This window comes from Labeo rohita, chromosome 11 (assembly GCF_022985175.1).
Source record: "Labeo rohita strain BAU-BD-2019 chromosome 11, IGBB_LRoh.1.0, whole genome shotgun sequence".
Lineage (NCBI taxonomy): Eukaryota > Metazoa > Chordata > Actinopteri > Cypriniformes > Cyprinidae > Labeo > Labeo rohita.
The window spans coordinates 9,388,887-9,412,991 of NC_066879.1; the positions used below are offsets into that span (position 1 = coordinate 9,388,887).

General features: G+C 37.1%; 3 protein-coding genes across 3 annotated transcripts in view; 1 reads left to right on the forward strand and 2 right to left on the reverse strand.

The window, feature by feature from the left end:
* Window positions 1-3,033: 3,033 nt before the first annotated feature.
* Window positions 3,034-10,675, forward strand: gamt (guanidinoacetate N-methyltransferase). Its single transcript, XM_051123284.1, has 6 exons — window positions 3,034-3,302; window positions 4,680-4,825; window positions 4,925-4,988; window positions 9,979-10,046; window positions 10,153-10,263; window positions 10,353-10,675. Exons 1-6 carry the CDS (start codon window positions 3,128-3,130, stop codon window positions 10,491-10,493), a joined length of 705 nt encoding a protein of 234 aa, XP_050979241.1. The 5' UTR covers window positions 3,034-3,127; the 3' UTR covers window positions 10,494-10,675.
* Window positions 10,676-14,775: 4,100 nt separating this feature from the next.
* On the reverse strand, window positions 14,776-20,834 carry ndufs7 (NADH:ubiquinone oxidoreductase core subunit S7). The gene is made up of 8 exons (XM_051123285.1): window positions 20,718-20,834; window positions 20,128-20,164; window positions 19,951-20,019; window positions 19,752-19,869; window positions 18,979-19,158; window positions 15,885-15,931; window positions 15,676-15,764; window positions 14,776-15,019 (listed from the first exon to the last, which is right to left on the reverse strand). The coding sequence occupies exons 1-8, from the start codon at window positions 20,731-20,733 to the stop codon at window positions 14,922-14,924; spliced, it is 654 nt and encodes a 217-aa protein (XP_050979242.1). The 5' UTR covers window positions 20,734-20,834; the 3' UTR covers window positions 14,776-14,921.
* Window positions 20,835-21,568: 734 nt separating this feature from the next.
* ctdspl3 (CTD (carboxy-terminal domain, RNA polymerase II, polypeptide A) small phosphatase like 3) overlaps window positions 21,569-24,105 on the reverse strand; it is a 7,050-nt gene continuing 4,513 nt past the window's right edge. Inside the window, exons 9-11 of the mRNA XM_051123283.1 lie at window positions 23,753-23,879; window positions 23,553-23,648; window positions 21,569-22,137 (exon numbers count right to left, since the gene is read on the reverse strand). Coding sequence (XP_050979240.1) covers window positions 22,072-22,137; window positions 23,553-23,648; window positions 23,753-23,879 — 289 coding nt within the window. The 3' untranslated portion in view covers window positions 21,569-22,071. The remainder of the gene's footprint in view (window positions 22,138-23,552; window positions 23,649-23,752; window positions 23,880-24,105) is intronic.

A 24,105-nucleotide genomic window follows, 5' to 3' on the forward strand; every position in this document is an offset into this window, starting at 1 on the left:
TTTCAAACTGGATTGATTAGTTTGAATACATTATACACTGAACCAAACACTGTCATAACATCTTAGCTGATAATTCAGTATACTTTATTTCTTTATTTTTGACAAAACATCCCATGTTTTGGGTTGTGACTGTACATTTTTAGTAGTGACAGTAATGTTTTGATAGCAACCTCATCATATTACAGAATTTTAACCCACATACTACACTACTAAAACATACTAAAAAAATGCATAACTGTATTAAAATTTTGTTGATTTACCGCAAACAAAGAATTACATGTTTTCTTTTGTCATTACCAAAACAATGATGGTATGTTTTGGCTGTGACTGTTTCGGTAGTGACAGTTTTATGGGATAACACCCAAAAACATCACCAAATGTTTCAGTAGTGACAGTTTCAGATACTTTTGAAGGTAAATCAAAGATCCTAATCAGCACATGGTTAGCTAACACAGTTCTGAACAGTGGTACACATATAAAAACTACATGTTATGGAATAACTCTCAAAAGTGTTTAATTATAGAAAAATGGTGTTCGATAGTGACATTCTGTACACTGATTTTTCATATTTTTGAACAGATTTACCTCAAAATTATGTGACCTATCTACTCACCATGTAAATATTTCCTGATCATAACTTTAGGGGTGTAGTTCAATGAATCAGTCTCAGCCAGTGGACTAAAACACACTGTTTCAGTAGTGACATGAAAATGCAGGACACATTTTTTTATATAAGGTTTTAAAACGCACAAAGAAAACATAAAATAATGTATATTTGTCTTATACATTTAAAAAAAATCCAAAAAAATGTTTTTAAAAACAACAATGGAATAAAATGCAAAAATTATTTCAATATTATTTTCGTAAGTTGAAATTTAGGGGTTAGTGTTTGGTATAGCCACCTCCCAATTGAAAGTACCCACTAAATGATGATTTTATATATATATTAAGCTTACTGATATTTTAAATATTATTGTGGATATCAATAGATAATAAAAGAATCTTGGTAAACAAAGATTTGAATACTTGTGTTTTTTTTTTTTTTTTTGGCTGGGACAGCAGTTTGCACCAATTCTATAGAATGGCCCATATATATTATGTCAGTAGTCTAAATTTAATAACATTAGCATATATTGTGGGTGTAAATAAGCAATAGCAACATTGATAGATATTGTAAATAAGCAATAGCAACATTGATAGATATTAGCATATTAGCATGAGTATGTCCAAAAAAATTCACTCAAAAATTCATTTAATTTGCAAGAATGTCCTAATTTGCTCATATGTTATATATGTATATATGTATGTATGTATATATAGTGCAAATTCATGAGGACTGAGGCTGTCCAGCTTTGCCATTCACTGATGATTCAGCTCTTTTCTCATAAAAGTTCATGTGAAAGACAGCAATAACCAATTTAGAAATGAATCATCATTTTTCATCAGTTTTTTCAGTGATTTGCTTGTTCCAGGTCACAAAACAGGTCCAAACAATTTGTTTGCAAGTCAGACTGATTCAGTACTTGACTCACAGATCTGGTTGAAGTGGTTAACAGCTCACTAGACGGAAGATTTATTCCATATTTCAGTTTGTTCATTAAACTAAGCCAACATATGACTTCAGAAGGCTTGAAATAGAGTATATGAACCAAATTTAATAAAATGTCTAATAATTTGGTGCTTTATGGTGTTTTTACAGTCTTTTTGAAGCACATAAATTCAGTCACTATTTAATGTAATTGCATGGTCCTGTATATTTCTTGTTTTTATTTCATGGAGGAAAGAAAATCTTTCAGGTTTGTAAAGATTTGAGCAAGTAAGGACACAATCCATTTTATGTGAACTATCACTTTAAGAAATTTCAATTCTGAGTGTGCTTAATTGTGATTCAGCCATACATTGTTTGGAATGTACTATCAGCAGGTTCAACAGGTTCACAAATACACTGTTGGGGGTGCAGTTATCAGTGTTTACAGGACAAGAGAAGAAGCTACTACAGCATGGAGTATGAAAGCAAAAAGGATTTATACGTAGCCACAAACTTCTATTAATTAATGATGAAATCCACTATATTAATCAGTTGGGTATTTGATTGAATAACATACAACCACATAATCAGGAAAACTAAATTTGCTCTTAATATTAAATTTGAATTAATTCAGATATCCTATAATGTTTTGATTGCTCTATGCAAAGAGATACATTAAGATGATGCGGCAGAACACACACGTTCCAGTTCTGACACAATATCAATATCAATTTTTAAACTATTTTGTAACAGGAATGTTGGGTATGCAAGTAGCCTATGAATTATTAACTGAAATATTGATGAAAACCACAAAAAATGTGGCCGTTCTGCATGTAAATAGTTCAGAAAGTCCAGTTGCTCTGGACGATTGCACAACCTTAACTATCAGTCTCACGTGTCAGGGGTTAATAGTGAGACTGCATGCCTTTTAAAACTACTTAAGCACACTTTGTTATCCAACATGATCTGACAAAAGAGTACACATCACAAATTTGCAGCTGTTGGGTAACCTAACAGCTGTTGGTCCCCATTGGCTTCCATAGTATGGAAAAAAAAAGAAGTATGCTTACAACTATGCAACTCAATGGCGACTGTCAACTGTATGGTTACAAACAGTATGGTATACTCATACAGGTTTGGAACAACCTCAGGATGTGTAAATGACATTATTTCCATTTTAGGGTGATCTATTCCTTTAAATTAGTTTTTGAGTCCCAGATTTGTCTCAGACTTTTGCAAAACATATCAAAGCACCATTATATTATCATCTACTGTCACTGCACTATGGTTCTTCCACATGAGAATGCATAAACAAGACATTTTAAATAGTAAAGGAGAGTGTGGGTTACAGCTGTTGGGTTAACCATCATGAATCAGAAGCTGCTCCAGCTGTCTGTCTAGAGAGCAATGCATGTGAGAGAGAGACCACCCCCTTCTCAGTGGACTCCTTATCAACACTCACTCTTTGACTACACTGATTCTTGCACAATCAGCAGTTCTTTAAATATATAACACTCCAGTCACGACAGAGACGATCTCTTCGGCCACTGCGCGTTGATACAACACCACACCACATCTGTCAACATTCAACAGTCCACCATGACCACCGCTCAGCCAATTTTCTCAAAGGGCGAAAACTGCAAACAAGTGTGGCACGACGCAAGTGCTGACTACAATGAGACCGACACACACTTGGAGATCATGGGAAAACCTGTTATGGAGCGCTGGGAAACTCCATACATGCACTCTCTTGCAACAGTTGCTGCATCTAAAGGTAATGTCTTATTTAATTCATGATCAGCTGAAACAACTGCAGTGAGTGAATGAAGACAAATCGTTGCGTTTTTGTTGAAAGTTACTGTGTTAGAGTCCAACTATATTTTTAAATGTCAATATTATCAATATTATGTCAATAAAAAACTTTAAAACAAGACATGTCCTCAATAACGCTGCAAAATTGCGAATTCTACTATGGCGAAAGATGGTTCTTAAACGAATCCCTCAGTTGAATCGAATCTTTTGAACAAACCGTTAAAGACGATTCGTTCGTAAATGAGTCTTCAGTGGCTCACAAGTCAACAACTCACTGACTCATTGAACCGAGCACTGTCCAAATATGCATGTTTTCAAAAATCACGATTTCAAAAGTGGATGTTCGAACATGCAGTATTTACTAAACAGTTAACAAACGACACATTTTTAGACACGTCCAGATTTGAATGAATAGTTGGGTTAAGTGAATCTTTAACATATATACCAACAATCTGACAGTATCGTAGTAACTTAAATTGACAAATAAACTACCAAGAACAACCAAACCGTAAAACACACCGGTATGTTCGCTGATGTGACCACGTAAAGAACCGCTAAATCAATTCGGAACGATCTGTTCGAAAGAACCGATTCCAGAAACGAGTCTTGCCAGAGACTTCCCCTCACTACTATGGCGAAGACTTATGAATTAGGCTTATGAATATTAATATACAGAACGCTGACGTTGCATCGTAACCTTCCTGGAGTGTCCAATGGAGTTACCTAATTAATATTAATCACCTACTCTTTCACAGGAGTCGAACTCCTTGTACGTGAACGTTCACGTTGTAAACGTCAGATAAGAATGCGTTATCTGTACTTGCGCCACGACGACAGGTGCAAAACTTCCAAACGCAAACCGTAGAAGTGAAACACTTGGTGACTGAATCTGATTCAGTTACTTTTCGTTTCAAAGAGTAACCGCGCTCGTGCTCTGTGACTGCACTAAAATGAGTTTTGTCTGATTATATTCACTTGCATTGCTAAAATCGATCCTGCTGTTTTTCATAAAGTTTATGTATGGTTTCATACAGAGCATGTGTCACATCGATGGTTTACAAACTGAATTTCTAGAAATGCTATTCGTTTGAGAAAGGGCAGGACACTAGTGACCTCTCCTTTACTCCTCACATGCCTATTTTTACTCCTTTCTGAAATATCACCTCCTGCAGCTCCAGGAACAGGACCTTTCCCATGACCACCACTGTCAATAATATGTTGTTGAAAAATATATAGGCTACCCCTAATAGACAAAATGCAGTTGTAGAAGCAGAATTATTAAAAAGAAACCTTGTGAATCAGCATAAACAACGCATCTCCTTTTTGTTTTGGAATGTAGGTGGAAGAGTGCTGGAGATCGGTTTTGGAATGGCCATAGCAGCCACTAAAGTGGAGTCCTTTCCCATTGAGGAGCATTGGATCATTGAGTGCAATGATGGTGTTTTCCAGAGGCTACAGGAATGGGCCAAAAGTCAACCACATAAAGTAAAGGAAATATATCTATATATGATCTCTGTTGAGTTTTTATTACAAACCAGTTGATGACTTCTTAAACGGTTTATTATTTTGGTTTTTCTTGCTTAGATTGTTCCTCTGAAAGGCCTGTGGGAAGATGTGGTGCCAACCCTACCCGACAATCACTTTGATGGTAAAAGTCATTGTAATATTTATTACAGTTGAAGCGAAATATCTTTTTAAAGATTGTTGAAATTTTTTACATGCCTTTAGTACAAAGAAGGTGAAAAGTTGCTCATTACTGTACATAAAAAATAAAGTCTCAGGGTTTTTTTCTTTAAAGAAATTAACTTTTATTCAACAAGGACACATTAAATGAATCAAAAGTGACAGTAAAGACAGTTCTATTCAATGAAGAATGCTGAAAAAAGTATTCTCACAAAAATATGAAATAGCACAGCTGTTTTCATCATTTATAATGTTAAAAAATGTTTATTGAGCAGCAAATCAGCATATTAGAATGATTTCTGAAGGATCATGTCACACTGAAGACTGGGGTGATGATGCTGAAAATTCAGCTTTGCATCACAGGAATAATTACGTTTTAAAATATATTCAAATAAAACAGATATTTAAATTATAATCATATTTAGCATTTTTACAGTATTTTCGAGTAAAAAATGCAGCCATGTTGAACATAAAAGTCATGAATAGAAAAGCATTTTAAAAATCTGGTAACGCTTTACCATAAGGTGTCATTTGTTAGCATTAGTTAACTAACATGAACCATGAACAATACATTTATTACACAATTTATTCATCTTTGTTAATGTTAATGAAAATACAGTCGTTCATTGTTTGTTCATGTTAATGTATTAACTAATGTGAACACAATTAATAAATGCTGTAGAAGTATTGTTCTTTCTTAGTTCATGTTAAAGGAGAACTCCACTTCCAGAACAGTTCACAAATAATTTACTGAACCCCCTTGTCATCCAAGATGTTTATGTCTTTCTGTCTTCAGTCGTGAAGAAATTGTGTTTTTTGAGGAAAACATGTCAGGATTTTTCTTCATATAATGGACTTTATTGGTGCCCCGATTTTGAACTTCCAAAATGTAGTTTAAACGCAGCTTCAAAGGGCAGGGATCCCAGCTGAGGAAGAAGGGTCTTATCTAGTGAAACGATCTGTCATTTTTTTCGGAAAATAAAAATTTGTATACTTTTTAAACACAAAAGCTCATGTAGCACAGGCTCTGAGATGCGTGTTCACCACGGTACATACTATTGAATCTTTTCGAAAGGTCATGCAGAACTTAGGCAGAACTACAGACCCAGTGTTTACAAAGTGAACGTGCAAAGACTAAGAAAGTGCAAGTACAACAATGTCCTCCTCTTAAGTTGTAGGAGAAAATAAGATGGAATTTTTCGCCATACTCAGTACACAGACAAAGAACTTAGATGTGATTTGTAGTAGTGATGGGAAGTTCGGATCATTTTACAGACTCGGACCTTTGAGTCTCGTTCAGCAAAATGAACGAATCTTTTTTCGTCATTTCGTTCAGTTTAGCAAACTATAATTAAAATGTTACGTGTTACTTCCCTAACACATCTACTGCTTACACAAACGTTGATCACACTACAAACAAGACAAAACTATAATGCTGTAAGAAACAGAAAAGATGAATTAATTGTTTACCTGGGTCTTTAGTTGTCACGTATCCTTGTTGTCATAGTGTGTTTATGTTGTGATTTTCACCATGTGCTCCCTGGACTCACCCCTCTCGTCACCCTAGTCACGCCCTCCTTGTTTCTTCCTGATTGTTTCATTGTCATCACCTGTGTATGTTCTGATTAGTTTGTGTATTTAAGTTCCACCTTTTGTTGAGTTCCCGGTCGGTCTTTATTGTTGAATAGTGTTTCTACGTGTGTGGATGTTTCTCTGTTCCTGCTTGTTTCTCTAAAAGTCATTAAAATAAATGTTATATCGTACGTCGTATCCAGTCTTCCATCCAGCACCTGCAGCAACTACGTGACAGAAAGACCGACCCTATAAACAGAAGATGAGTTGGGCTGAGGAAGCTTTGTGGAGACTGCGGCAGGACGGTCGTGAGTTGGAACGGTATGTGGAGGAATTCATCGAGCTCTCCCACCAGGTAGGCTGGCACGAAGCTTCTCTTGGCGCTGTGTTTGTTTTGGGGCTGGATGTTGAGACAATACGCTGCGATCTTCCCACTTGTAGTTTCCCCTTGATCGAGCTAATCAATCTGATTCTCTATTTAAACGGATCTGATTTTGAAGTAGAAGAAGTTCAGAGTCCGATTAGGTCTCATCTTCCAGTCTCCTCCCAGACACAGCGCAACGCGCCCGCCTGCCCTAAGCCGAGAACCTCCACATACCGTGTCAACGGCTCGAACCGTCAGCCCAGTCCCAAATCCCCAGTCATCCTCCAGAGCTCCACCGCTGTCCTCAGCCCGATGCGGCCGGCCTCATCCCCGCGCTCTAATCCGCCGGCTACCGCCCAGAGCCCTGTCCCTCAGGCCGCCGCCACGCCAGCGTCTGCTCGCAAGATGGCCGCCACGCCAGCGTCTGCTCGCAAGATGGCCGCCACACCAGCGTCTGCTCGCAAGATGGCCGCCACGCCAGAGCCTGCTCGCAAGATGGCCGCCACGCCAGAGTCTGCTCGCAAGATGGCCGTCACGCCAGAGTTTGCACGTAAGATGGCAGCCGCCACGCCAGAGCCTGCTCGCAAGATGGCCGCCACGCCAGAGCCTGCTCGCAAGATGGCCGCCACGCCAGAATCTGCACGTAAGATGGCCTCCGTTCCTGAGCCCCCGGCCAAGATGACCTCCGTTCCTGAGCCCCAAGCCAAGATGGCCCCCAAGCCTGAGTCCCCAGTCATGATTGCTGGAATGAACATTATGGACAGGGCAATCCCACTGGAGTTCACTGCTCCTATTATCTCCCCTGATTCTCCTAAGCCTCCGCTGGTTCCGCCCAGCCTTCCTGAGCCTCCGCTGGTTCCGTCCAGCCTTCCTGAGCCTCCGCTGGTTCCGTCCAGCCTTCCTGAGCCTCCGCTGGTTCCGTCCAGCCTTCCTGAGCCTCCGCTGGTTCCGTCCAGCCTTCCTGAGCCTCCGCTGGTTCCGTCCAGCCTTCCTGAGCCTCCGCTGGTTCCGTCCAGCCTTCCTGAGCCTCCGCTGGTTCCGTCCAGCCTTCCTGAGCCTCCGCTGGTTCCGCCCAGCCTTCCTAACCCTCCGCTGGTTCCACCCAGCCTTCCTGAGTCAAGTCAAGTTGTAGCTGTGTTCCCCGAGTCAAGTCAAGTTGCAGCTACTGAATCAAGTCAAATTGCAGCTGCGTTTCCCGAGGCAAGTCAAGTTTCTGAGTCACGTCAAGTTGCAGCTGCAGCTACTGAGCCAAGTCAAGCCACGGCTGTGGTTCCTGAGTCAAGTCACGTCACGGCTGAGTCAAGTCACGTCACGGCTGAGTCAAGTCACGTCACGGCTACATCTCCTGAGTCAAGTCAAGTTCCTGGTGCTTCTCATAAGCCAAGACAAAGTCCAGCTCGCCCTCCAGAGCCGGAGCTCTGCCCAGCTCGCCCTCCAGAGCCGGAGCTCTGCCCAGCTCGCCCTCCAGAGCCGGAGCTCTGCCCAGCTCGCCCTCCAGAGCCGGAGCTCTGCCCAGCTCGCCCTCCAGAGCCGGAGCTCTGCCCAGCTCGCCCTCCAGAGCCGGAGCTCTGCCCAGCTCGCCCTCCAGAGCCGGAGCTCTGCCCAGCTCGCCCTCCAGAGCCGGAGCTCTGCTCAGCTAGCCCTCCTGAGCCGGCTCCTCCTTCAGCGCGCCCTCCTGAGCCGGCTCCTCCTTCAGCGCGCCCTCCTGAGCCGGCTCCTCCTTCAGCGCGCCCTCCTGAGCCGGCTCCTCCTTCAGCGCGCCCTCCTGAGCCGGCTCCTCCTTCAGCGCGCCCTCCTGAGCCAGCACCTCATCCAGCGCTCCCTAGGGCTGGCAGTACTGTAAATTCCCCCAAGAAAATTTTGGGGGGGGGGGCTACCCGCCATGGCCACCTGAACTGTTTACCCGGCCATGGCCTCCTGAGCCCCCAGATCCACCATGGCCACCTGAACTGTTTACCCGGCCATGGCCTCCTGAGCCCCCAGATCCACCATGGCCCCCTGAACTGTCTGTCCGGCCATGGCCTCCTGAACTCCCTGATCCGGCATGGCTCCCTGATCTGCCCTGGAGGCTTTCCCTGGCTACTATGTTCCTGTCCCGTATCAGCCTCCAGGGCGCCCACCCTCCCTCCCCAGTTGTATTGTTACGGTGCGGGACGCACCTACCGGGAGGGGGGGGGTAATGTCACGTATCCTTGTTGTCATAGTGTGTTTATGTTGTGATTTTCACCATGTGCTCCCTGGACTCAGCCCTCTCGTCACCCTAGTCACGCCCTCCTTGTTTCTTCCTGATTGTTTCATTGTCATCACCTGTGTATGTTCTGATTAGTTTGTGTATTTAAGTTCCACCTTTTGTTGAGTTCCCGGTCGGTCTTTATTGTTGCATATTGTTGAATAGTGTTTCTACGTGTGTGGATGTTTCTCTGTTCCTGCTTGTTTCTCTAAAAGTCATTAAAATAAATGTTATATCGTACGTCGTATCCAGTCTTCCATCCAGCACCTGCAGCAACTACGTGACATTAGTCTATGATTAGCTCAACTCACTTCTTATCTGACAAGTTTTCGGGTTTGAATTGTTCGTTCATCACGTGACAGCCCCATTAGATGAACGAACGACTCTAAAAACCCGAAGATACGAAACAGGGTGAACTAATTCCAGTACAGAACCTAATAGGATGTTGCGCATGCACAACTGAACGAATCACTCCCCGAGACGACTCGTTCTTCCCGAGTCACACTAAAGATTCATTCAAAATGAAAGAATCGTTCAAGAACGACCCATTACTAATTCGTAGCATCGTGGACGCACATTCCAGAGCCTGTGCTACACAAGCTTTTGTGCTTAAAAGTATACATTTTTTTTTTTTTTTATTTCTTTATGACTGAAGACAGAAAGACATGAATATTTTGGTAGTGTTCATTTTGTCTAATAATATATTAAATTACGCTAGACAGAAAATGAGTATTATATACAGTTACCATTATGTGAAATACTCAGCATATATTTGTTCTTCAATCGCAGGTATTCTTTATGACACATATCCTTTGTCAGAAGAGACCTGGCACACACATCAGTTCAACTTTATCAAGGTTTGCAGACAGTTACATTGAATCCATCTGAGTTGATGTTTGCTGTGAGGGATCACACTCCATTTTTGTCAAAGTGTTTCCTAATCACAATGAACTGTGTTGTCAGGGTCATGCTAACAGACTCCTGAAGCCTGGCGGTGTGCTCACATACTGTAATCTCACTTCCTGGGGTGAGCTGCTGAAAAGCAAATATAACGACATTGACAAAATGTTCCAAGTGAGTAACTCAATTCCTGACAACTACATCCATATCAGTGTGCTCTGGTTTTATGATGAGACATCTACTCTACTTTTTGTTTTCTTCAGGAGACACAAGTTCCCCACCTGGTGGAAGCTGGATTCAAAAAGGAGAAGATCAGCACCACGTTGATGGACATCAGTCCTCCCAGTGAATGCAAATACTATTCCTTTACTAAGATGATCACACCGACTATTGTTAAAGAATAAGAAAACGGAATTATTTTCTGAATTATTTTTCTTTTTGTCTAAAATGGAATTATTTAATTATTAAATTCTCTCAAAATGACCGGAAAAAGGTTTTATAAATGACTATTCATAGTTGTGTCATTCAAAGACGTTTTTTTTTTTTTTTTGATTGTACTACATCAAAATAAACACTACATAATTTACATCTTGTTACCTGTTGTGCTTCATATATCATATTTAATAATGCAGTCAGCATTGTGAATGTATTCACAGATAAAGCAGCTCCACAGCCCAATGTTATTTTAGTATCATTTCTGTTAATATTTTAAATTTGTTTATAATATCTGCTTTTATGTTAATTTTAAATCATTTTTTAATTTTGTTGTTTTTGACATTTTTATCGTATGTATATATAGTGCCTTGCGAAAGTATTCATACCCCTTTAATTTTTTTCCCCATTTATGTTACAGGCTTATGTTAAACTGCTTTAAATTATTTTTTCCTCACATCAATTTACACTCCACCATAATGACAAAGCGAAAAACAGATTTGTGGTAACTCTGCAAATTTATTTAAAATAAAACACTGAAATAAGTACATTGCATAAGTATTCATACTCTTAAGTCAGTATTTAGTTGAAGCACCTTTACAGCCTCACCTCTTCACCTCATTTCAACAACATTTCCAGGTTTCTCCAGAAATATTTGATTGCATTAAAGCCAAGGCTCTGGCTGGGCCACTCAAGAGCATTCACAGAGTTGTCTATAAGCCATTCTTGCTATATACTTAGGGTCATTGTCCTGTTGGAAGGTGAACCTTCTGCCCAGTCTGAGGTTCTGAATGCTGTGGACTGGGTTTTCATTAAGGCTATCTCAATATTTTGGTGCATTGAGCCTTCCTTCTACTATGACAAATCCCTCAGTCCCCTGCTGCTGAAAAACAGTCCCACAGCATGAGGCTGATACTCTTGGTACTCTGCAGTTGATGAGCAGTGCTTGGTTTCAAACATGATGCTTGGAATTGAGGTTCACCAGACCAGAAAATCTTGTTTCTCACAATCTGAAGGCCCTTTAGGCGCTTTTTTTTTTTTTTGCAAATTCTAAGTGTGTTTTCATGCATCTTCACTGAGGCGAGGATTGAGTTTGGCCACACTGCCATAAAGTTGGTGGTGGAGTGTTGCAGTGATGTTTGTCCCTCTGTAAGTTTCTTCCATCTGCATATATGATCATGGAGCTCAACTAGAATGACCGTCAGCTTCTTGGTCACTAGTATAACCAAGCGCCTTTTTCATCAATTGCTCAGTTTGGCCAGGAGGCCAGCTTTAGGAAGAGTCGTAGTTGTTCAATTATGGATAATGGAGGCTACATGCTTCTGCGAACCTTCAATGCAGATTTTTTTTCGGAACTGCTCCCCAGATCTGTGCCTTCAGTGTTGGGAAGGTTACTTTGGAAATGTAATAGGTTACAGATTACAAGTTACTTTGTTTGAAATGTAATAGGTAGTGTAACTTTTCAATTACTTTTTTTCATTATTACTTTTAATTACTTTTTGATTACTTTTCTAAATTTCTAATATTTTCAACTGTTAATCATTTTGAAACATTTAAACCAGGCAGAGTTAACCTTACAGTAGCACTCAACACTCATTACTGTCAGACTTTGAAAATCCTTCATCACTTGAATTAAGATTATAAGAAGTAAGATTTTTAGATGTTATTTAGATGTTTCGTGTCAAAATAATTAGACACGAAACACTGATCTGAGTTGAAATATTTGAACGCAAAGCTTCCATGAAGAAATCAGTTGCTAGCAAATGGCAAGTTCAAACTAGACATTTTAGGGATACAGTGCAGTCATACCACTTTTCTTACACATTTCACCACATAAATAATTAAGGAAGTAGTACTAGTTTATTAGTTATCTTATAATCCATTACAGTGTACAAAAAAAAAATGGCAGCAGCTGTGTTTGTATGAAACAATAGAGCGAGTCCATGATACCAGGATGGCACAATTAAGAAATTGGCCCTAAACCAAAAGGAAAACGGTCATGTACTTACCTATTTTGCTAACTGACAAAATACACTCGTATTTTTGCGCCAATTACAGCTTTAGCGCATTGCCGACTGCGCATGCTCTGTAAGTGTCGACACAATTAAGAAATTGTCCACACAATATTGAATTAAGCTTTAATATTTTATTAGCTAAGCAAACACAAAACTTCCGCCAAGAAAAATTATCAAGCATATAGCACTGACTTAAGTTGCCCCGAATGAGTCTGAGTTATTAGCTCCTACCAGTTGTTATTGGGGAATAACATACCTTGGAATGTCATGACTGACCAATCAGAATCAAGCAATCTCAAAAAATAAAGTTTATGCATAAACCCAAATAGGAAATAAAACAGTTATCGAATAAACATGTGTCCTATTCGGTGTCCTAAACTCCTGAAACATTGTTGTCTCATTTTAGAGCAGTCAATGCAATTTATGAAAGAAGTCAATTCAATCTGTAAGTGGGGGTGGGTGTGTGAAAAAATTCAGATGTAATCCCCTTTGTAATCACTGGCATTTTTCAAAAGTAACTGTAATTTAATTACACATTTTTTCTCAGTAACTGTAACTAATTACAATTACATTTATTTTGTAATTAAATTACGTAATTCCGTTACATGTAACTAGTTACTCCCCAACACTGTGTGCCTTGATGCAAGCCTGAGCACTACAGGCAGTTATTTTAACCTCAGGGCTTGGTTTTTGCTCTGACGTGCAATTGCAGCTGTTAGACCTTTTCTGAGAGGTGTGTGCCTTTCCAAATCACACTCGTTCAAATGTTTCAAATCATACTCATTCAAATGAATTTGGCGCAGTTTAACTCCACTCAAAGTGTAACATATATGAGTGCTCCTGAGCTAAATTTCAAGTGTCCCAGGAAAGGGTATGAATACTTATGCAATGGAATCATTTCATTTTTTTTTTTTTTTAATAAATTCGCAAAGGAGTTACAAACCTGTTTTGTGCTTTGTCGTTAGTATATATATATATATATATATATATATATATATATATATATATATAGAATTTCAGTTCATTTGTTATTTTAGCACATCAAATTAGACTAAATGAAAATAAGAAATGTTCCCTTAACTAGCTGAAATAAACTAAGTTTCAGTTTTATTTCAAGTAATTTTTTTATGGTTTTAGTTACCTGTAAAAATGCTGCCTCAGCCTTGTACTTTTTTGCTTAAGTCAGCTGTACAATATCTTGCCGACATCTTTTATCAGTACAGTAAACTTTCTTCAGGTATTGTACCACTGAAGTACCCATAAGTTAGGGTTTTGCTCAAGAAGATCATTCAAATTCTCAGAATTACAACAGGAATTTAGGTTAAGCAGCTCGAATTGGATTATACTGCACTGTACACTCACAGATCAGGAGTTAAACAGTTGTTGAATGAGATTTCTTTCTTATTAGTACTGGTAAGAAATTTTAACCATGCGCAGTCCTAAAGAGCACAAAGATCTGATTGGTTTGTTGGTGAGTGCATCAGTAATCTTGATAACGACAAATCCCAGCAAACTGCTTTCTTTGACTTTAAACTAATAAAACACATTAGTTAACTGAAATAAAGTGGAAATATTATATATATAATTATATTAAATAAAAAGATAACTCACTGAACATTTTAAAATGCTGCACTGGCAACTAAATTACTAAAATTACTAAGTGAAATAAATTACAATCTTTTAGAAAAAAAAAAAAAAAAAAAAAATATATATATAAAAAATATATATAAAAAAAAAATAAATAAAAAATATATATATATATATATATATAAATATATATATATATATAAACAAAACACAAAAATACATGCAGATTTTTTTCCATTTATATATATTGGAATTTATATTTGCTTTTAACTTTTGAGCTATTTTGAAATTCTCAGTAAATTATTTTTTAGTACTCTTATATATATAAAAAAAAAAAAAAAAAAAAAAAAAAATCCCTGTATAATTGATTTAAATATTTTAAGTCAGGATGAATACACCAAACACTACCATAATATATAAATGTGTTTCATTGCATTACAAAATGTGAGTCTGGGAGAAATGTCCATTAAATGTCACTGTCACATGGCTTCATTTACCCAAAGAGTCCAAACTTTATTTATATACAATGATAAGTTCAGTTCTAAAACTGATTATTTTTATAGCAAGTGTTTTAAGAACAGACAATGATAACTACTGCACCACAATGGCAACACAAATATCTGCATCCAACAGAAGTCAGTGCACTCAGCGGTGAAGCAGAAAGTCTTTATTGTAGCTACAAAGAGGAGGAGCTTGAGCTCAAACCAGAGCAGCTCCTGAGAAATCAGCCTTCTGAGCACAACAAATGACCAGTATTAAATAAACATCTCAGAGCAGACAAACAAACACAATCACACCTCACTTGCGATACCAAATTCTTATCTTCTTTTCTCTCTTGATCTTCTTCTGTAACTGCAGCGTTCCATAAAGCAGAGCCTCTGCTGTTGGAGGACAACCTGGACAAACAGACAAATGCATAATCTTATTATACACGTATTACAGACAATTCTGATAAAGGCTATAGTAAGACTAGGCATTATGAACAATCATATTTAAATTTTTTTTCATATTATGCCATTTTTAGATTTACCACAATATTGCCTTGTAATGAGAAAGAGAATATGATTTTTACATGTTTGTTAGACCTTGAGAATGAATGTAAACATGACTTGTTTGTTTACAATTAAATTCCACAGAGCAAGTACTAATTTATGATACCATTAAATCAATTTTATTTTCCCCTAAATTTAATGTTTTCCATTAATTTATTTCTGGATTCTGTGTTATGATTAAAAATATACATTTATCATAAAAATTGGCATCTAAAAGAAATGAATTAATACAATTTATTTGATTACACTTTTAAAATGTAAATGTAATCAAAAGACATTGCATTTATATTTTTTTGCCACACAACAGAACTATAATATATTATAAATAATATTATTAAAAAATAATATTATTACTTTGAAAAGTACATTTTAGTATGCAATAGTAATATAGTAGCCAAATCGCAGACATTTTGGGCAATTTAAAAATCTCTACTGGATGCATTTTTAGGTCCAAAAAGAGGACCTAAAAGAAAACATATAGTCACACTAATGAAACACACCTGGGACATAGATGTCCACTGGAACAATGCGATCACAACCTCGGACCACCGAATAAGAGTAGTGATAGTAGCCACCGCCATTAGCACAACTACCAGAAAGAAAGAAGCAAGCCAAATTTAGTTTTTACAAAAAAAAAAAACAAAAAAAAACACGCATTAACAAGCACGATATAAATAAACTAGTTTGTCATAATCAGATTGTTTCTCACCTTCCCATGGAAATGACGTATCTGGGTTCTGGCATTTGGTCATACACCTGCAATTAGCAAGACATTTATACATTACATCATCACACTGAAGCAAAAACAGAAACTAGAGTCCGACCGATTTATCGGCAGGCCGATATTATCGGCCAATATTAGGCATTTTCCAAACTATCGGTATCGGCATTTATAATGGCCGATAAATGAATATTTCAAAAATAAAATAAAAATGGACGAAACACCCTTCAACCATGTCATGAGTGTTGGCGTTGTATAGTTTGTCCACCAGAGGGCACTCTACACCGTCCCTGTTGGCAACACTCGTGTATAACGCGCCACACATCCTGCAACCTGCTGATCCAGCCAGAGTCGGGCAGAGAGAACCAGTTATCCGCGAGTGAGATCATCGGTGAAGTGTGTTCATGGTGAGTTGGTCACGAGACATACATTGCTTGAATAACAATTAAAAGAACATCCCCATCAGTTCTCTTAACTCAAATAAGCATGACAAAATTTGTGACTATCATGTCCAGTTTTGCTGCTGTTAAATAAGACGAGAGTGAAGCGGAATTAGCTAGTAATTACGTTACGTTGTTACAGTGTAGTTGACTGAATGTCCTTTTAACTTTTGACAATGAGACTAGCGTGACAGTTATAGCAATGAGACGTATCATCTCTCCTTGGCCTGTTATATTGAAAATGTATGTTTTACAATTTGCAGTATGACATTATCCATTGCTAAATTATGGCTCATCATAGATTAGCTAACCACAAAGCTAGCTAATGCCACTATCAGTGGAAGACCGCTAACGTTAACATTAATGAGCTTGGAAACCACAACAAACTTATTCTGCCTAAATAAAGTAATGATTACTGTATTTATAACTAGCATATCTCTAGTTACAGTCCCTGCATTGTAAAATGTAAGTTAGACTTGCGAGGAGTGAACATTTAGACATAGAGAAAAAGTATCAAACGTAGCTTGTGCATAAAAGTTAGCTTTTCTTTTACATGTGTGTGAAATCCAATGACGTGTGCGTTGCGGACTGTCCTTCAGCAGCAGCATTAACGAGTCACATAATGGATTTAGATCGCTAAATAGTAGGTTTTAGAAGGCAGGCAGCAACTGATGATTGAAAATGGTTTGATGTAGCTTGGTGGAAAGAATTTAAAAAGTGCAGGTAAAGGGATAAGCAAGCTGACATTGTAATTATAAGGTAGCTTATAACCCAGCTAACAATTTATGGTTCCCAGAACGTTCTGGGAACGTTAGTTCTGGTTACGGGAACGTTAGTTTTTGGTTCCCGAACGTTCCCTGAAGGTTAGTTTTTGGTTAGGTTTTGGTTCCCATGGAAAGTTTGCTTAACGTTCTGGGAACTTACACCAAACGTTCTCCTAACGTTCCCTAAAACGTTCTGTGTTAGTGGGGAAGGCAAGGTAGGGACTAATTATTACACACGCACACAAACATTTAGGAGTGACCTTTATCTTGTTTAATGATAATATAAATGATGATGATAGTAATAAATAAGTTTGTATTTTTATACATTTTATTTATCAGAACTTTAATATATTTTGATGTTCCTCTGTTCTGTTGTGACAATAAAAGAAACAAGTTTCTTTTTAAAATGCATTATCATATTATGTTAGTTAAAACTCATAAATAACTACAAATAACTAATGTTAGGGAAATCTGTTAATGTTTTGTTGTGTGTTTCCTAAATTTAAAAAAAAAAAAAATAAAAAAATATCGGCCGATATATCGGAATATTGGATTTTAAAACCAATAAATATTTGTATCGGTATCGGCCTTAAAAATCCTTTGTCGGTCGGGCTCTAACAGAAACCTCAAAATAGTATAGTGGGGATAGTTCACCCCAACATCAAAATTCTGTTCAAGCTGTTCCAAACCTGTATGAAACCAAAGATATTTTACAGGAAAAGTCCACTTCTAAAACAAAGATTTACAGATAATGTACTCACCCCCTTCTCACCCAAGTTGTTCATGTCTTTCTTTCTTCAGGCATAAAGAAATTATGTTTTTGGGAAAAACATTTCAGCATTTTTTCTCCATATAATGGACTGATATGGTGGCCCGATTTTGAACTTCCAAAATGCAGTTTAAATGCGTCTACAAACGATCCCAAATGCGGCGGTAAACGATCCCAGCCGAGGAAGGAGGGTCTTATCTAGCGAAACGATTGGTTATTTTCATTAAAAAAAACAAAACAAAAAAAAAACAATTTAAATACTTTTTAATTTCAAACGCTCGTCTTGTCTTACTCTCCCTGAACTCTGTGTATTCTGGCTCAAGACAGTTAGGGTATGTCGAAAAACTCCAATCGTATTTTCTCCCTCAACTTTAAAAATCATTTCAAAATCATCCTACATCGCTGCAGAAGCACCGACCCAGTCTTTGCAAAGTGAACACGCAAAGATCAAACACCCTTAACAAAAAAGGTAAAATAGTGATATAGGACGATTTTAAAGTTGAGGCAGAACATGAGATGGGAGTTTTTCAACATACCCTAACTGTCATGAACCGGAAAAAAACAGGGTTCAGGCAGAGTAAGACAAGACGAGCATTTGACATTAAAACGTGTATCAACTGTATTATTTTTATGAAAATAACCGATTGTTTTGCTAGATAAGACCCTTCTTCCTTGGCTGGGATTGTTTACAACCGCATTTGGGATTGTTTGAAGCCGCATTTAAACTGCATTTTTGAAGTTTAAAATCGGGGGGAACCATATCAGTCCATTATATGGAGAAACATGCTGAAATTTTCTCCATCAAAAAATATAATTTCTTTATGACTGAAGAAAGAAAGACATGAACATCTTGGATGACAAGGGGGTGAGTACATTATATGTGAATCTTTGTTTTGGAAGCTAGTAAACAAAGCAGTTGATGGCAGTCAATTAAAATGCTATGGAAGTGAATGGCTACAGTCAACTGTCATCCTTCAAAATGTCGTCTTTTGTGCTCAGCAGAATGAGGATGCGAGAATGATGACAGAATTTAAATTTCTGACTGATCCCTTTAATACCAAACATTTATACTGACAGGCTAATGAAATGTATTTTTATGGTGCAATTACCTTCCGCAACGCAGGAGCCATTTTGTTGGTTAGCGTCCCTGCGACTATCATAACATCGGCCTGTCTGGGACTGGCTCTGAACACGACACCAAACCGATCCATGTCATAACGAGGAGCGGCCATGTGCATCATCTCCACAGCACAACACGCCAGGCCAAAGGTCATAGGCCATAAAGAGCTCTGAAAAACAAACATTTCGTTTTTTTTTTTTTTTACTTTCCCCCCTCAAAAAATTATGATAAGCTACATAAATGTTTTTTAGGTTCAGTTATTTTTTTTATTTGAAGAAGAAATTAAAACTTTTATTCAGCAAGGATGCAATTAACCAAAAAGTGACAGTAAAGACATTTATAATGTTATAAACAATTTCTAATTTAAATTTTTAACTCTCTATTTATCAAATAATCTTGAAAAAATGCTAAAACGTGAAGTAGCACAACTGTTTTCAATAAAGTTAATAATGAGAAATGTTTCTTGAGCAGCAAATGACACTGAAGACTGGAGTAATAATGCTGAAAATTCAGCTTCGCATTACAGGAATAACTCACATGTTAAAATATATTCAAATAGATAACAGTTATTTTAAATTACAAAAATATTTTACAGTTTTAGAGTATTTATGTGCAAATAAATGCAGTTTTGGTGAGCAGAAGAGATTTAATTCAAAACCATTTTGAAAATCTACCAACACCAAACTTTTCGATGTTAGTGTATGTATTTGGCATCTTAAAAAAAAAAAAAACATTTTTGTAAACATGTAAAGAGTTACGTACTCTGCGTGCCCAGTTGACCAGATCGTCCAGCTTGGTGATGATGTATTCACCCTTGCTGCTGACCGCTGAAGCTGGTTTTGGTGCCAGAGCTGTGCTTTTCTCTCTGAACGGGACCAGACTGAAAAGAAAGGTAATAACTACTCAGTATGATAGTTATTTCATAACACATACAACAATAACAAAACCATCCATGACGCACCTTGAGGTGTTTTCATCCTTTTTGTCTGTCAGAGAAACCTTTTTATGAGCAGAAAACGATGAAATGGCCCTACATTACAAACACAACGTCAAGTTTAAAAAAAAGGTATTACAAGAGTTTATAAAATTACCAAAAAATAAGAGAAACAGAAATACTTAAAACTAATTAGAAACTCACCTTAGATTAAAAGAGCCAAGGGCGGGAAGGCGGGGAACTGAAATAATACATTATGTTAAGTTATACAATTATATATAAAGGATATGACCAAAAATCATAATAACAACACTTAGAAACTTTAGAAACTGGAACATACTGTGCCTTAATCACTGCTCGCGATGTGGTTACATTTTTTTTTTTTTTAAATGGAATAAATATTTCGCCTATTTCATTCTTGAGTATTTTACGTCATTAAGGTTTAAGGTATTTGGTATCAATTTTCGCCACAGCGATTTATAAAACAACAGCATATCGCCTATCTGAATGCCGCTTTAATTTTAAAAGTAAATGTCGTAAGCAATAAAAAAAGTCACAACTTTAATCTGTAAATAACGTGAGTTGTTTGTATCTAGCAGTAGGTCTTATATCAGTCATGTAGAGTAACAAGGTCAGCGAGTAAAGTCCTTCATAGCACGAAAAAATTCACTCAACAACTGAAGACGCAATATAGTTTAGTTACATATAGTGCAGTCCACCTATATATGCTGCAGCAATCGCTATACTGCGCCATACAGAGATTTTAAATCCTTAAATCAAGCTCGTTTACTCACCCATCAACGCCGCCATCTTTGCCTACCATCTACTTCCGGTCGCGCTGCGACTTGACTTCCTCACTGTGTATATAAAAGTCATTCGATAATACAGCGCTCAAAACCGTTTTGAACAAAACAGCACGGGCAATTAAATAAAATTTCATGCGCAAATTTAGAAAATAAAATGTATTATTTCATTTATTCGTTAGACTAACCTAAAACATCCGTGCGCTAAATATCAACTACTAAAAACGTTACTACTAAATAGTTGGTTACAATCCACAGAAACGTACTTATTTTACTTAATTTTCTTTTTTAAATCTAATTATTTCACAACTAAATTCTGTGGTTATTACACTAAAATTGCAACAGAAGTGGTTCACTATTCACAGACAAATCCGTCAGTACGCTGTCTTATTTTATTTATTTTAAACACCTAAAGTCTGGTGCATATTAAAATTGTTTTCAAAGAACAATTTTAACATCAGCCTGTAGTTAGTAAATTACAGGTTCGTCAGGTTAAAAGAAAAATATGGCTCTTTTACTGTTTGATTTCAAGTCTGAAGATTATCCTCAGGTATTTGCATATGGAAACTTTTAACACTCCAGATTTAGAGCCATGGTGAAGTGCTCTTTTTAGCAACGTTATTTACATAGCGGCTGAAATTGGATCTGAAGGTATCAGACAGATTAGTGCCTTTTTAATTTTTAGGGGTTTGATAACAGATATCTATTGCCATATTCTCATAAAAAAGGTACAAAAGCTGTCACTGTGGCTGTACCCTTACAAAAGGTACTAATATGCACCAATATGTATCTTGGTTTAAGGATGTTTAGATGTGTTGGAAAACAAAACAAAGACACTGAGAAAGATTTTTTGTAGTGCATGCGAAATTTAATGAAATGACATCATGAAGACTTTCTGAAAAGTAAAAGCACACCTTTTCTTAGCAAACCACACAATTAAGGTGGCACTGATGTCAGAAACAGACCAAACACCCCCCTTCCCCCCCAAAAAATCTTTCTTTATTGGTTATTGAAAATTTGTATCCTTTAAAAATAGATTTCAAGTACATCACATATTGAAATTAATGTAACAGTTTTAAGTGTGAAAACACTCTTCCTGGACAAACCTGGACAAATATCTCAAGGTTTTTCAATAAATTAAAGGCAACATTCTAGTCCTATTCTTCAAAATGGGTCAGATGACCAGCTGACCGGGATGATTAAAGGAGAGCGGTTAAGACTATTCTCTATCAAATAAACACTTTTATTATACCAGAGTATAAAATCATACTCCACATTTGGCCTTGTGTGTAATACAAAGCTTGGGAATTTCACTGCATTTACATTTATTTACTTAATCCAGGGTTCAGTCTTCAGAAAGCAGCCTGTGGAAGTGATCGGTTCTCTTCTTTAAAACGTTTCTGATGTCATCCTAGAAACACAATCAAAAACAAATTATTCATTACAAAAAAATACTACTCGTTTTTAATTAATTTCTCTTTCTCTCTCTCTCTCTCTATACACTGCCCTCCAAAAGTTTGGAAACACCCTAGAAAAGTGGGGTTTTGGACAATCTTGGCATGAATCCTTTTTAATTTGTGCCAATTTTGCACTGATAAGGGACAACATAAACTACAAAAACATATTTTATTAAATAAACAGTTTATACATAGAAAAAAACCTTAGATTTTTGATTAATCAAAATATCCACCATTAGCAGCTATTACAGCTCTGCATAATCTGGGCCTAAATTCATTGTATTCTAAACTTAACTGGCAATCAATTGTTGAAGCTATTAAGGTGTGCTGACCCAAAAATCTTTTAAAAACCTGGGCCAAGTTTAAACCAGTAAACAGGCATCACAGCTGGCAAAGGGGCATGTCTGACTTTGACATGTATATATTGCCATTATTATATAATCCAAATGAAAATTATTGTTGCTGGTCTTCAATGATAATGTCAAGTTACTTTAATGTGTTTGCACCAAAAAATGATAAGGATTTACACTCATATAGTCCAAAACCACACTTTGCCAGTGGTGTTTACAAACTTTTGGAGGGCAGTGTGTATATATGAGTGACTTTCCCAAATTTTACTCTTACATCATTAGTTATTGTTTAGGAACAATAGTATCTAGCCTGTTTTCTCTACTTTACTTGTTACATTATTAGTTTCAATAAATTTGAACTGTATAGGAAAACTGGAGTAATGAAATCGCAAATCAAAAAAAAAAAAAAAAAAAGGAAAAATTGTCATATGATGACTGTAAAAGAATAAGAATTGCATAAACATTTTTGCAAAATAAATTAATTCACTTCCAAAATGCAAATTCTCTTATATTTTACTCCCAGCTGAGGAATAAGGGTCTTATCTAGTGAAATGATCAGTCATTTTTCAAAAAAAACAAAAACACAATTTGAAATTTGAGCATTTGTGGTTAGCAATTAGTTGCTACCTTCATAATTGCCCAACATTGTTGTTTTACCTTTTTTGTAAAGGGCATCTGACTTTCTTTAAACATTCGTTTTGTAAACACTTTCCAATGTGACTACGTAACGTGTGAAGTTGAACTAGTGGAAGAGGAGCATTTGTGGTTAAAAACTAATTTATATTTATATATCTATATCTATATATATATATATATATATTTCAGCTGTGCTGAAACTTCGACCTTCAATCTATTATTTCTATTAAAGTCCACTATATGGAGAAAAATCTTGATCATAATTTCTTTTCAACTGAAGAAATGGAAGGCATGAACATCTTGGATGACATAGGAGTAAATACATTATCAGGTAACATTCATTCTGGAAGGGAACTAATCCTTTAATAGCTGAAAAAACTTACTGCATGCACTAGTTTCTCCATGTACGGAATGAGCTTTTGCAGCTCGCGGTCCTCTTGATCTCCGATCCAGCTCTTGATGGGAATCATGTTCATCAGCTAGAAAGGACGACACAGATCCATAAGAACATAGCAATGATATACTGGTTAAACCTGATGTTTAACAACCCCTTTTACAAAGAAAAAGTTAAGGACAAGCGTACGTGATATGGGAAGGTGTGAGGGGCGTTGTCCAAGATGACCGTCTTTGACAGGTCTCTCTCTAGAATAGTCAAGTCTTTAATGTAGTGTCCGAGCACACAGGCGCAATCGTCCTGATACAAACGATGCCTTTAAAACAAGAAACACACATAATTACATATTCATACTTCCTTAAAAAGTTAAAAACGGCTTTTCTAAGACTCTGAAGAAGCAAACATTCAAGCTACTCCAGCCACTTTATTTTCCTCCTCTGACTGAAATATAAGGATTTAATGTACGATTACAATTTATGTTGAATTGTGCTGTTTTGAATTGATTGCTATGAAATTTAAGATGTATAAAATTTGATCAAAGT

Coding starts and splice junctions, on each gene's coding strand:
- gamt (XM_051123284.1), top strand. CDS start 3,128: ATGACCACCGCTCAGCCAATTTTCTCAAAGGGCGAAAACTGCAAACAA. Junction 3,303..4,679: donor AACAGTTGCTGCATCTAAAG/GTAATGTCTTAT, acceptor TTTGGAATGTAG/GTGGAAGAGTGCTGGAGATC. Junction 10,264..10,352: donor ACATTGACAAAATGTTCCAA/GTGAGTAACTCA, acceptor TGTTTTCTTCAG/GAGACACAAGTTCCCCACCT.
- ndufs7 (XM_051123285.1), bottom strand. Junction 19,870..19,950: donor AAGGATGAAAACACCTCAAG/GTGCGTCATGGA, acceptor CTTTCTTTTCAG/TCTGGTCCCGTTCAGAGAGA. Junction 15,765..15,884: donor TACGTCATTTCCATGGGAAG/GTGAGAAACAAT, acceptor TCTTTCTGGTAG/TTGTGCTAATGGCGGTGGCT.